Here is a 15,539-nt window from a genome sequence, read left to right on the forward strand (position 1 = left end):
CTGCAGAGCTGAGAAGTGCTTGGCTTGCTGGGCCAGGGCAGGCTCCGCCTTGTTCACAAAGGTCTCCAGATCATAGTCTGGCTACTCTGTCATCTTGGAGAGCTCAAGCCAAACTGGCCCTTGCTGTTTAATCTCCTTGAGCTCTCCCATGGTCCTCTTCTCCAGTTCCTTTATTAACGTTTTTGAAAAGCAGAAGGTTAAATTCAGACAAATCACACTGCCCTATGCATAGAAAGTGGTGGGTGTTTCAAGGAAGACTCGTTTAATCCTAATAGAGCAATATTTAGTATGAAGACATTGTTTATTTTCAGAATTCTGCCAAGTAAAATAAAAACTACCAATAAAATATTCAGTATTAAAGAAATACCATGCAATCTTCTGGCAATCTTCTCTATTTCTGAGAAACAGGCACTTAAATGTCTGTGATCCAAATGCTTTGCCAGATGCAGAGATACAGAGATGAAAGAGAATGCCTGTCCTTGAGGGGGTCCCAGTCTAGGGGTGGCATTACAGAATTCATCAGTGTGCCCATTATTAGTTTAACCTACGTCAACATATTTTGGTATTCCTACTGGTGATTATAGACCAGCCTTTGGGCATTTTAAAGAGCAAAGTATGCTATACCTTCTTTTATTCTTTTAAAGTAAGAAGTTAATGTTTCCCAAGATTATAGTCTTGTCAGTATAACTTTTCAAGCATGCAAAGTAATGGGATGTTTTTCCTCTTTACTTTCCCCTGGATGAAGGCACTTTCACTGTCTGTCATTGATTAGCAGATACTGATTTGTTGCCATTAAGTAAACTTGATTTATTTGTGCTCTATAAAGATTTTCTGTATTTTTTTTTTCTTGGTGTTATTTTTTTTCATTGACTTAAAAATAAATTTAATGTATGTAATTGTCTATGCATTTTAAGTTAAACTGCCTAAAATATGATTTGAGACATATACATTTGTTTGTATTATGAACTGTAAGCAATGTGTTTGAGACTTTAGGTCTTACCACCTGCTGCTGTATTTGTAAAAAAAAAGACAAATGTTGCTTTAAGAAGTAATTATAATTAGGACCAGACCAGTGGTCGGCAAACTGCGGCTCGCGAGCCACATGTGGCTCTTTGGCCCCTTGAGTGTGGCTCTTCCACAAAATACCGACTTCTGCGCATGGGCCACGAAGTTTCAATCTCACTGTACATGCGCGCCCGCATGTGGTATTTTGTGGAAGAGCCACACTAAAGGGGCCAAAGAGCCGCATGTGGCTCGTGAGCCGCAGTTTGCCGACCACTGGACTAGACTATGGATGTGATACTTGATATTTTTAAAGATAAACTTTTTTGCTTTTGTGTATTATACATGAAAACTTTAAAAATACAAAATAAAGTCTGTTATGGTTTAATATTTTTATTTTATGTATGCCATGTAATAGTAAAGCATAAATAATGCAAATTAAACATTACTATATATGACATATGTCAAATTATATTGAAAGTTAACTAAACAAAAAGGAAGCTACTAATGGGCTTTGCCTAACTTATTCCTACTTGAATCTTACAACGGAATTAAGAAAATCAAGCCTAAGAGTTCAGACATACATTTAGTTGAAAGAAGAAAAAAATATAAATGTGGTTGCCCTCTTTTAAGGAAACTCCAAGATCTTGGAATGATGATAATATGTATCATGAGCCTGGGTACGCTGAGATACTCCGGATCAAACCAAACAGCTCTATGTGATTTAGTTCACTGATATACTGTATTTATGTCACCAAAATTGACAAGCAATATAACTTATTCTTTGGCTTTAAAGTTTTGGAGTTATCTCTCAGGGGTTGACATACCACAACCTTCACAGAGATGCCATCACTGTGGTGGTGAACCGCCCACCTCCCTGACATCTACCACCTAGTCTCACAAGTCATCCCTCGGGATCTACTTTCACATCTGGATGGATTACAGTTACTGAAGACCATACATCCTCTTCCAAAAAACTAGGTTTCTAAAAACATGGCCAAGAATTGTCCTTATCCTTGCCTGGCTGGCATGTCTCAGTGGTTGAGCGTCAACCTATGAACCAGGAGGTCACAGTTCAATTCTCAGTCAGGGCACATGCCCAGGTTTCAGGCTCCATCCCTAGTGGGGGGCATGCAGGAGGCAGCCAATCAATGATTCTCTCATCATCATTGATGTTTCTATCTCTTTCTCTCCCTTCCTCTCTGAAATCAATAAAAAATATTTTTTTTAAAAAGAATTGTCCTTATCCTTAATGGAATTTTAAAAATCTCTATTCAAGTGCAAATTTAAAAATTAAAGAGCCAGTACACATTTTCTGAAAAAGTTAGATTCTTTAAAAAAGAGTACATTCTCTTTTGAACTTTATTATTATGATTAAAAATCATAATGACTGAGGTTTCTAATAATCACCAATTGTAAAAACAATCAAGACACAAGTCAAGTTGAAACGCTCACTTTATTGTTGACTGATTGAAATTTATCATGCTAAAGGTGCTGAAACACTGAGGTGCTAGTCAGGAACCTTTTTAGTATGTGCCAGACCCTACTGCCTAATTCACACAAAGATTTTATTTTATCTTTTTCCATTTTACCGAAGTCTGTGATGATAGCTTTAGTTGATAGGCAGCAGGCATGTGAGGACAGTGGGAGATCTAGCTCCTTGGTCTGTTGTATTCATATACAGAAAAAAGTTTGGAAAGCTGATAAAAACATTTCATTTTATTAAGCCTTAAAACCACTGAAACCAAATCCATGCCAAGGTTCCTACTTGACACATGTTCCTCAAAAGATATTATTTCCTTCAACATATACAAAGCTAAGAAAGGCATATTTAAGGGAAGAAATATCACCACGGTATATTGGCTTTTCAACATGACAGAGAAAAAGCAAACTTCCTTCATTTAGAAATTGGGTCTCCTCTTCACATACTCTGCCAAAAGACAGAGTCTGGCCAAAAGATGTAGGAGTCTTGATAATCTGTTCATCTTTTAAACCTTGCTAATAAAGTTGAATAAATGCCCATTACATAGATATCAACTTGTAGAATCAGATGGACCAAATAGATTACTTTTCAGAACCTACTTTCATATCAAACTGAGTCACCATACAGAGCTCATCCTCTAAAAACAAACAAACAAAAACCTACTATCTCTGTAACACTTCTAGGGTTTGACATCATTGGGAAGGCACAATGCAATTTAATGAATTGTTATACCCACAATGTTAACACAGTACTCTTACCATATCACCAAGTGCGTTTTCTTTTTAATTACTTTCATATTCCTAGCCTTTCCTTTTGTTTCTGCAGTGCTTATTAGGAAAACTAAAGCAGAATTCGTAAGAAAGTTCTAGTGAATTTCAAAGACGTTAAATCAGAAAGTTTCCTGCTGTCCTTGGATGAACAATTGTGGGATCAACCACAGAAAGTGGACAACCAAGATACCTAGTCTATTAAAAACCAGTCCCACAATCCTACTCGAATCTAGAATCCTACAGAGGGGACAAGATAAAAATATTATAATATATCCCACTATCCAAAATTCTCTCAGAAGCTTAAAACAAACATAAACTATTAAAAATATCAGCGGTAAAGCTTCTATTAACTGACTTCTAATCAGTTTCTCCCAAAATTTGCACACAATATCTTATATAGATGATAATTTATACTTACTGGATGTAAGAAAATCTAAAATAAGAAAGCACTGTGTTAAATCTCTTAATGTTTTTGTGCGCACATTGCACATTTCCCCCTCAAAGTAAAAATATTACACATGCATCCTTTATCCTTCTATCTTGAAATATTAATAAAAATATAAAGCTTTAAAACGTTAAAAATCTACCAGCATTTATAAATATTCTAAACCAGTTGAATACTTTTCTTTAGGAGACATTTAAATAAGTGATATATTAACAAAACCTTATCATTTATAATAATGTACCATTTAAAATTAAAGAAAGATATGAAAATAGAAGAATGCTCCCATAAATATAAAATAATTAGAAGCTGTTAAGTGTGATGGATGGTCCAAGTCCGGATGCCTTGCTCTTGAAACAGAATGCTGGGTTAGAAAGTTAAGAGCATTTCCTAGTTAATCACTTAGAAAATCAGCTCTTTCCCAGAGTTTCTTCCCTGGAATTCCTGAACCATTTAGACCTGCGGTCTTGGTGACCTTACATGCCTTTGTGTCTCACACAAACGTCTCTAAAAGAATCACACTGTGACTTGAAACAGATAGAATGAAGTCCCCACTGGAGTTGTGCTGACCATAATTTGAGAGGGGCAAGATAACAAACCAGCACACATCCACACACACATTATCCTCCAGTACCATAGATGCAGCAGTTTTTAGATGCTTCTTGATTGTAACAGAAGGCCAGGACTTTTCATTTGAAAGGGATCCGAGCAGCAAAAAACAAACAAAAAAATGGCTGCTAGATGTTTAGTAGTTTGTCAAGGTAAATAATCTGAACTGAACAGTTGTAATAAATACCAAATTTCCAATTAACCAAATTCTCAATTAACAAAACAAAAATATATTTTTCCTTAACAGAACTGAAAAAATCCCAACAGTGTGTCATGTGCAAGGCTAGTCTGCTTCCAGCTACAGCTAGTGCACAATGTCACGTGTCATCCATGCCTCACTCTTTTAATTCTTCCTCCTTTGGAAAGTGCTCTTGCTTGCAGGCCACATCCACCAGCAGATGAAGATCTAGAAAGAAAGGTTTGTTTACTTACTCTTAGCCTCTCAGACTGCAGGGTTCAATAGACAAGTCTTCAGACAAGAAGAACAAGTTGCTTATGTGTCTTAAATCATTATCTTATCAGATTCTCCATGTAAGGGCATCCCTGTACCTCTAAAGCACACAGATGCAGCCCATTTGTTAACCCAACAAGACCAACAAAGTTTAAAATTTCTATCCCTTTAGTGAAGTGGCCAAGCCTTTTTTCATTTAAAATGCCTTTAATTCTAAGTGAAAAGTTAAGTGTCAAAGGGATCAATTGAAAAATAGACATGAAAATTCATTTTTTTGATGCTATAAGAATAGGTGGGTGGGTTGTGGGAATATGAAAAAGTAATACCTTCAGAAATACAATATTAAAATAGGTAATCACTACTTTTCCAAGTTGCATGCCCCCTCAGTTTTTCACTTATTGACTAACATAGCTGATCTCTTATAAAAACATCTATCTGAACTTGTCTGTTAAAAAAAAAAAAAAAACATACCCTCCTGACAGAGGTCAGGAGGCAAAGAATAGTTGGTTCATTAAGAATGAAAAGAAGTGCCCTAGTCGGTTTGGCTCAGTGGATAGAGCATTGGCCTGCAGATTAATGGGTCCCGGGTTCGATTCTGGTCAAGGGCACATGAGTGATTTGTGGGCTCAGTCCCCAGTGGGGGACGTGCAGGAGGCAGCTGATCAATGATTCTCTCTCATCATTGATGTTCCCATCTCTCTTTCCCTTTCCCTTCCTCTCTGAAATCAATTAAAAAATAATAATTACAAATAAATAAATAAGAAATTTTAAAAAGGTAAAAAACTAAGCTTTCAGCTCAGGTACAAGGCTGTATAACACAAAAAGCTAAGACCATGTATAGACGTAGACTAAATGGCTTATGTGAGTAACAGACAGAAATAAAAGGATGCTAATGAGACTTCTAGATTCAAACTTATAAACTCATAACATGGCTAGGGAGCCTTTTTAGGTTGGTTTTGAAGCTTACAATTTTGCCCTAGTGGCATTTTATAGTTAAACTAAAACCAAACAGCACAAATCCTTTATTTCATTCTGGACAAACAGAGACTTTTGTCACTATGTTTGTAGAACACAGCCTCTGTGGGATTAATCCACAGCCTGAGTGAGAGAGCGGATTCAATAAAATAATTCTACTACCATCTCCAAAAATCTAGAAAGCATCTGAAATAGTACATAATTTTTGCCATATTTTGTAAAAAAAAAAACCAGTCACTAGGGGCAGGCACTCGCTCATCTAGTGAAGTCCACCTATAATCAATCCATAAAGAGCAAGCAATTTATCCAGATGAGTATCTTACAGAGGAAGAATAGACCATCGGTTTAATGGTAAATTGGCTTCTTGCACATCCATGATCATGGCAGCATGATTCACAATAGTCAAAAGGTGGAAGCAATCCAACTGCCCATCAACAAATGAATGGTTAAACAATAATAATCCACTGCATATATTGCACGTAGCACATACATGCAATGGAATATTATTCAGCTTCAAATAGAAAGAGAATTCTAACACATGCTACAACATGAATGAACCTTGAAGACATTACACTAATTGAAATAAATCAGTCACAGAAGGTCAAATACTATGTGATTACACTTATATGAAGTACCAGGAGTCGTCGAATTTATAGAGACAGAAAGTAGAATGGTAGTTGACAGGAGCTGCAGAGAAGGGAGTTACTGTGCAATGGATCCAGAGTTTCAGTTTGAAAACCAGTCCCACAAAAAAGATCTGGAGATGCTAATGGTAGTACAACAATGTGAATGTACTTAATGCAACTGAAATGTACACATAAAAATGGTTAAAATGGTAAATTGTATATTATGTATATCTTACCACAAAATGGCTTCTTTACAGTCTAAATAATGATAATGGTACTAATATACATATATATCACATCTTTTTTTCAAGTAACTAAAATTCACTACTATAAGGTCATCTAATTAATACGGAGGAGTAAATAGATACTCAGGGAAAGAACCATTAAGCTATATGGCTAACAAGTAAAGTCAGTGGTTTCTAAACCTTGCTGCACATTGCAATCCTTAAAAACAATACTGATGCTCATGGCTCCTACCCCATACATTCTAATTTAGTTGGTATAAAGTGCAACCTAGGTATCAGGATTTTTTTTTTTTTTAATCCTCACCTGAGGTCATGCTTTCATTGATTTTGAGAGAGAGTAAGGGAGAGAGAAACATCAATGTGAGAGATAAACATTGATCAATTGCCTCATATATGCGCCCTGCACGGGGATCAAACCCTCAACCTTGGGTATGTGTCTCGACTGGGACTCAAATCCACGACCCTTCAGTGGACAGGATGGTGCTCCAACTAGCCAGAGTGACATCTTTTGAAAGCTGACCAAAAGATGTAGAAAGAGAAACACCTACTTATGATCATTCTCTGAACACCTCAGCTCCATATCAGACAAAAAGGACGGGCCATATCGTAATGGAAAATACTAACATAAGATTTTGGAATATGAATAGACCCCATTGTAACCCAACTTTGAAAGCAGAGCAGTAATTCTTGATCATGACAAAGGTAAATACTATTAAAGCAACTATGCAGTGGGAGGCTGAAGGACAAAAGCAACAAACTCTATTCTTTTTCTCAGTGAACAAATGTCATTTATTTAACTACTTAAGACTCTATTATACTGATAGGTTCAAATTATGGACAAGAGCATATCACAGATAGGCATGTTTAAAATAACAGTAGATATAAGGCTCTATAACAGCCTTGAAGTGAGTTATGTAAATTAGTGTGAGCAACAAACCCTCTTAATCTTAATGCTTGGCTTTAAAGTAGCATTTGGCACACAGCTTCTAATAACAAGCATCTAAACAATAATTTTATTAAAGTGAGTTTCCTTAATTAACAAAGGAGTTAGAATCTATAGACCAATAAAAATACAAAAAGACATACACCAGCCTGGTGCTAATAGAGGTTTATATGACTTCATTCAGAAGAGAACCTTGCATACTCATCAGAGAAGGTAAGTATTTGGGAATCACAGCACCTTCGTTGGTTTGAGAGCTGAAAGGCCTTGAGGGACAAGGGCACTGTATTTATTTGGGAATGTTAATTCTTTTTTTTAAATATATTTTATTGATTTTTTACAGAGAGAGGAAGGGAGAGGGATAGAGAGTTAGAAACATCGATGAGAGAGAAACATCGATCAGCTGCCTCCTGCACACCCCCTACTGGGGATGTCCCCGCAACCAAGGTACATGCCCTTGACCGGAATCGAACCTGGGACCTTTCAGTCCACAGGCTGACGCTCTATCCACTGAGCCAAACCGGTTAGGGCTGGGAACGTTCATTCTTATTGCAAGCACTCTCCAGGGTCTTGGGGCTATTACTTTAATGAAATTTCACCCATAATCCAACAGGCACAAAATTCCTTTCTTCAGGAATGAACTGAACTCTTAAACATTCAGTTTCCCTTAACTATAAATATCCCATCAAAATATAGGACAGTGTAGCTTCCACAATAAGATTACTATTTGGGTATATTCAGTTTAGGGTAATATCATTATAGAAATTGGAGGTACATGATTGAGTCTAATTTGATTTAACTCTTGGTATTTTTAATCCATAAGTTATTTCCTTAAGTCTAAATGTGCTCAAAAGCATGGCAATGCCTGATTAACAACCTCCTTTTAACAAAATGCATATCTATTGAGATCAACATGTGGATACAAATCTCATTGAAGTCACTTATTAAAAAAGATTCAAAGAAATCTTGAAGTATGAGGAGATGCCCCTACCCTAAACAGAGCAGATTTTCAAAATAGGTCAGTTATAGAAGGGCTCTGATAAGTTCTGGAATACAGAATGCTCCTGTTCAACAGGATACTGAGCAACATAATGACATTCCCACATTTAATGGTAGAAGGAGTAGCAGAATTTGGAGCCAAAGAAGTCTTGAAGGTGGTTTCTTAAAAATATAATGTATTATGAGAGCTGGAACCTTTATTTATTTATTTGTTTGTTTGTTTATTTTAATTTTAGAGAGCAAGGAAGGGAGAAACACTGATTTGTTGTTCCACTTCTTTATGCATTCATTGGTTGAACCTGCAACCTTGGCATATAGGGCAGTGATGGCGAACCTTTTGATCTCGGCGTGTCAGCATTTTGAAAAACCCTAACTTAACTCTGGTGCCGTGTCACATATAGAAATTTTTTGATATTTGCAACCATAGTAAAACAAAGATTTATATTTTTGATATTTATTTTATATATTTAAATGCCATTTAACAAAGAAAAATCAACCAAAAAAATGAGTTCGCGTGTCACCTCTGACACGCATGTCATAGGTTCGCCATCACTGATATAGGGACTACATTCTAATCAACTGAGTTACCCAGCCAGGGTGAGAGCTGGAACCTTATTGAAGCTCCACTACTATCATTACTCTTAATGATAGTGACAGTTGAAATTTTATATTTGGTTCTTATCATTTAATCATTTATCTTTGGAGTTCAGTATCTATCAAAATAAAAAACATTTGTGGTTTTGTGGTTTTGGTTTTTCAGTTAATCCTCACCTGAGGATGTTTTCTCCATTGTTTTTGTTTGTTTGTTTGTTTGTTTTTTAGAGAGAGTGAAAGGGAGGGGGAGAGACAGAGAGAAACATGGATGTGAGAGAGACACAGCGATTGGTTGCCTCTCGCACACACCCGACCAGGGCTGGGGATCGAGCCTACAACTGAGGTATGAGCCTTTGACCAGAATCAAACCTGGGACCCTTCAGACAGCCTGACACTCTATCCACTGAGCCAAACCAGCTATGGCAATAAAAAACATTTGGGCATCTACAAGAACTAAACTGAATACTAGTCCATTGTGAACCCTCTCCACAAGTACCTTCTTACTCTCTTAAGGGCTTCTCTGGTCATCAATGATCAGGGCTGTGAAAAGATCAGAAGCTAAGCACAAAGACTTTCTAATACAAGGTGCAATAAACTGAATGCCCAATTTATACGTTGAAACATAACCCCCAATGTGATGGTGTTAGAAGATGGTTCCTTTGGGAAGTAATTAGGGCATGAGGGTGGAGCCCTTATAAATGAGATTAGTACCCTTATAAAAGAAATCCCAGAGAGCTCCCTTGTCCCTTCTGCCATGAACGGACACAGTAAGAGGGTGGCCATCTATGAACCATGAACAGGGCCCTTGCCAGACAATGAATCTGTTGGTGCCTTAATCTTAGACTTCCCAGCCTCCAGAACTGTGAGAAATAAATTTCTGTTGTTTATAAGTCACCTACTCTATGGTATTTTTGTTATAGCAGCCTGAACAGAACAAGATACAGACAAGCAAACTTTTTCTGTAATGAGCTAGATATTAAATATTTTAGGTTTTGTGGGCCATATGGCTGGCCTCTATTGCAACTGCTCAACTCTGCTACTGTGGTGTAAAAACAGCCATAGATAATATGCAAATGAATGCCTGCGGCTGTGTGTTCCAATTAAACTTTATTTATGAACACTGAAATTTGAATTCCATATCATGTGTGTGTGTGTCGTAAAATATTCTTCTTTTGATTTCCCCCCAACCATTTAAAAGGTAAAAACCATACTTATCATGCAGGCCACATAAAAACAGGCACATGCTAGACTTGGTCTATGGGGCATAGTTTACCAACTGCTATACTCAAGAGAAATTTAACCAAAACAGGAGAAGATTTCATCAAATAGAATATTGGTATAATAGTTGTCAAAAAATTATCCTTTCTCCAAATGGTCAACAAGCACATGAGAAGATGCTCAATATGGTTAGCCATTAGGAAATACAATCAAAACCACAATGAGAAAGCACTTCATACCCACCAGGATGGCTACAATAATAAAAAGTGGAAAATAACAAGTGTTAGAGAGGATGTGGAACAATGGGAAGCTTGTATATTGTTGTTGGGAAGGTAAAATGGGTCAGCTGTTACAAAAAACAACAACAGTTTGGCAGTTCCCTGACCCAATTAAAATGAAAATGTAATCAGATGTCATAATATTGCCAATATTTCACAACTTTTCTGCCTAAAACAATAATTAATTCTGGGCTCCTACAAACTGCAGGAGAAGCAATCCCACTGATAGAGCCATACTTTATACTATCTTTATAATATGCTCAGGATAATGTTTTTAATGTTCCATCTAATTTTTTCCTGCCATAATTTAAACACTTTCCTGCCATATTTAAGCCTGTTAATAAGAGAACAAGCACAACTATAATTACAAAGTCTATGGAATCAGAAGCAATTATGAATCACCTTTCATCCTTGCCTTCTCCAAGTTAAATAACCCAAATTCCTTTGCTTTTACTTAATATGTACTATCTTTTTGAAAGCTCAAATTCTTACATGAAATATTCTAAAAAAAAAACTTTTACATACTTTACAAGGATAATTAAGAAAAATAGTTAAAATTACAGCTATGTAAAGTAGCAATGTGATAAGTAAAATACAATTAATAAATAATAAAGATCCAGAAAAATTGTTGTTCATATATTAATTCTACACCATGGTTCTACTTCTAACATTCTAGAGCACAATAATCCTTACCAGGGGACTTTCCTTGCTGTGAGCTGCTTCTTCGCTCCCTGTATCTGACTGGAGTGGATAAATCTGTGTCTTTACTAGGCTTGCTAGCAGGCCCCATCTCTGAAATAAGGAATCCCATCTGTTCTGAAGGCAAGATATTCTCAGGTGGATTGGTCTGGCATTTTATACTGGCATCCACCTAAAATATTAAACCCACTCATTATTCTGAATTTCTATCAAATTATCAGAGGAGTTCTATTATAGAAACATGACCCAACAAATGTACTTGTAAACATCCTTATGAATGATATTACCTTTGATTTTGTTGATTTAATCTGAATATTCAGTAGTAAAATGTATATTTCCCTATACACAGACTGTTAAAATGTATGTGGAACCAAAACATTTACTTATACGAAACTTATTAATTTTTTTTTTTTGGTAAAATTCACGCAAAAATTTACAATTGGTTAAAGTTATCTTTTTCCAGTCTAGCATCCCTTTCATCAGGTTGCCCCTCGGTTGGTTATACTGCAGTGGCCATAGGCATAACCCTGTTGGATTATCAGTGAGGACACTTTATTCTCCTAATTCTGTATTCTTTGTCTTAAACAGGCTCTTAGTCCCTATGAAATCTAGATCTGTCCTGCTTATGAGATATGAGTTTCTTTCTTGGAGCTCCTAAGTTTTCGTTGGAATGTCAAATCCCTTTGTCAAGGTGACCGAATTCTGAAATACTCTATTTCGTGTGTTTTTTTAATACTCTATTTCTTTATGAATTTATTTTAAAATAGAACTATATAATGCAATAAAGCTTATTAAGTTAATTCTAAAAACGGATTTTAAATATATGTACTTTTATTTAGAATTGAAGTTTACTCATTTTCTGGTCAAAAACTAGCAGCAATAAAGAATTAGCCTCTACCTTGAGAATATGTCTGTCAAACTAGAGTCAGAGTTCTGCTTTAGGAATGCCGATATTAGTAAGGAAGTTCAAACAGAGTACTCACAAGTCAATTAGAATTCAGTAATGCTGTAAGAAAGTATAAAAAGATTTACCATCTCTTTATTTCCATGCTACAAATGGTAGGAAGTCCTGATATTATCTGTCAGATAAACCATCCCTTCTGAGTAGTGGAATTTAATCAGCCAAGCATACCTAGTCCATCCAAATCAAGATAGGAAGCAAAACTCAAGGAATGCTTTTAACATGTAAATAAGTCTTAAACCACAGTGCTCAGTCAGACTGGCTGTCTAGAGGTTGACTTCAGACCACAACATCGTGAGAAGAGGCCTGCGAGTTAAGGTTACTTCTTTCTGAATCTTTTGTGCAGAACCACTGGGGCAGGATCCTTCTAGAAAGCACAACCCAAATAAAATCTGAACAAACTCTCCACTAGAACAGCAAGTAAACTAGGTACTTAAGCTTTATTAGCACTTCTTCTTTTCCCCTTACCTGGTGTGGGCTGAACGGTAGCCCTTCCTGCACAAATACTACTGAAGGTGGAGATGGATTATGACTTAGATGCTCCTTCAGTTTGACATGAGCTTGTTGGATGGCTGCAGATTCCTGCATTGTAGTATTTTCAACAGGCTGAGCTGTGTGGATGGTATACATGTACTCAGGTGACTGTGGTAGAGAGCAGGTAATTGCTTGTTCTGTTCCGACCACAAAAGATGTAATATCTGAACCTACAGGAGTAAGTGGCTCCAGCTGGCTAGCCTGACTTGTGGAAGATGGATTGTTATTGCTTGAATTAGCTAGGATATGTTGGCCTCTGTTAGACTGAGATGTTGGGCACTGATTCTCAACAGGCTCCACCTTTACCATCTCCAATTTAGGGGAGGAATGCAATTCATCTAAGATCCGAAAAACAGCCTCTAGGTTTACTTCTGTCTTTTTATTTTCATCAGTAGTACCACAAGGCCAATTAGAAGGCAGAAACTCAACTGGATAGGAGGATGGCATTGGAGGATTCTGGGAAAAGAGAAAATAGGACTGTTTGGATAGAAAATTCAAATATGAGGTTAAGGAGGAAAGAAACAGCATATAGACTGATGAATGCTAAACATAAATAGATTAAACTTAAAGCTTATTTTAAAAAAACTTGAACACTAATCAACTTTTCAGCAGTGATAGCCTCAATTCTATTTTCAACATTTACTTAGCAACTATTATGTGTCAACCACTATACTAAGTTTAATACTGGAATGGATCAATCATTTTCAGGGCTAAAATATACAAAATCAAAAGGCTATAGTACCCCAAAACTTAATTTGCTGATAAAATGTCTATATATCAAGTTCTTCCATATAGGCTGGCAGACAAAAACATCACTTGTATCTATTATATATTTGTATCTATCATATACTACTATAGGAATGTAGTAAGGAAATTTCAAACACAAGATGCTCACAAGTCTACCAAGGCTTCTATAGATTCAGGGGGAGGTATTGTTCCAAATGATCTGAGAAAAAAATGGATGGAATATCGACTGGCCTTTGGTTCCTGAGATTATTTTTTAATAATAAAACAATAGATTTAAAAATAGCTGTCACTTCTAGATTGATCTTTAAGATGTATTCTCTTATACATTGTATTTTGCACAGAGTAGGCATTCAATTACATGTTTGGTGATAAATGATCTCAAGCTATGATATAAAATACTGAAAAGTAATGATTAAATAAAATGTAATGAATTGATGTTGCCAAATGTAGAGCTTTGCACAGAACAGGCATTCAATAAAAATTTGATTATCTCAGATTATAAACCTAAAATACAGAAGAGTTATGATTAAATAAAACATGTAGTGTGTCCATGTTGCCAAATACACTAAAAAGACTGTCAATAATTTAAAGAACACTAATGCCAAATAATGTAAATTTAATTGTTTAATTTTATGTCTACTTATCTTTATTTTCCTATAATAAACTTGCATTGTCCTGTAGTAAGAAAAAGTCTTTAAAGATGTTTTAAATTATTTAAGACAAACATAATCAAGATATGAACATTGTTAGAATATCACCAGTATGATTCAGGGAGAGGGTTCTGGATCCACAAATAAGAGCATCCATTTTGTGTGACAGATAGGTCCTTCTAGTAAAGATAAATAGATTGGACTATCATGATTGATGATATCTGCCATTAAAAATGTCCAACTAAGCCTGGCCCATGTGGTTCAGTGGTTGAGTGTTGACCTATGAAGCAGGAGGTCATGGTTCAATTCCCAGTCAGGGCACATGCCCAGGTTGTGGGCTCGATCCCCAGTGGTGTGCAGGAGATAGCCAATTAATGATTCTCTGTCATCATTGATGTTGCGCACACACTCTCAATCTCTCTTTCTCTTTCTCTCCCCCCTTCCTTTCTGAAATCAATAAAAATATATTAAAAAACAAAAAAGACTATTTTTTTAAATGTCCAACTAAGTCCCCTGATCCACTTCTATACTCTCCAAACAACAATCTAACTATAATTTGACACCCCATGTAGACTTTTTTTTTTAAAAAAAAAGGAATGTTCTTTTGGAATGCCACTAGTAAGATATTCTCTTAAGAATGGAAGCTATTTTGGCTACATAATATCAAAGGCAAACACATAATTCCAATCTTTAAGCAATTACAGCTTAAAATACAAAGCACAGAATTTAATCTTATCTAGAAATAGCAATCTAAAACAACTGTTTCATAATAAATAATGAGAAACTAATTGAAGTAAACAAAATTTTTAAAGGGAAAGAAAGGGAAAGGATTTCAGATGTCATTTTGGAAATAAGTGCATAAGTTGGACTGTAGGTATTGGTGAGAGTACACGAATGGTCAGTATATTGTAATGGTTTACAACTTGGAGGCTGAAGGACCACCACTTAAATTTCTCGTTTTTTAATATCATTTTTCTTTTCTCCTTAAAAAAAAAGTAATTATCCACTCATCTGCTGATGGACACTTAGGCTGTTTCCAAATCTTAGCTATGATGAATTGTGCTGCTACGAACATAGGGGTGCATATATCCTTTCTGATTGGTGTTTCTGGCTTCTTGGGATATATTCCTAGAAGTGGGATCACTGGGTCAAATGGGAGTTCCATTTTTAGTTTTTTGAGGAAACTCCATACTGTTCTCCACAGTGGCTGCACCAGTCTGCATTCCCACCAGCAGTGCACGAGGGTTTCTTTTTCTCCACATCCTCGCCAGCACTTGTCATTTGTTGATTTGTTGATGATAGCCATTCTGACAGGT

At 36.1% G+C, this 15,539-nt stretch overlaps 1 protein-coding gene across 1 annotated transcript in view; it reads right to left on the reverse strand.

Moving 5' to 3' along the window:
• Window positions 1-2,442: 2,442 nt before the first annotated feature.
• The window catches only part of HSF5 (heat shock transcription factor family member 5), a 21,634-nt gene continuing 8,537 nt past the window's right edge, over window positions 2,443-15,539 (reverse strand). The window contains exons 3-5 of the mRNA XM_014529979.1: window positions 12,761-13,282; window positions 11,326-11,503; window positions 2,443-4,712 (exon numbers count right to left, since the gene is read on the reverse strand). Coding sequence (XP_014385465.1) covers window positions 4,642-4,712; window positions 11,326-11,503; window positions 12,761-13,282 — 771 coding nt within the window. The 3' untranslated portion in view covers window positions 2,443-4,641. The remainder of the gene's footprint in view (window positions 4,713-11,325; window positions 11,504-12,760; window positions 13,283-15,539) is intronic.

The sequence above is a fragment of the Myotis brandtii genome, unplaced genomic scaffold, assembly GCF_000412655.1.
Source record: "Myotis brandtii unplaced genomic scaffold, ASM41265v1 scaffold1170, whole genome shotgun sequence".
NCBI lineage: Eukaryota > Metazoa > Chordata > Mammalia > Chiroptera > Vespertilionidae > Myotis > Myotis brandtii.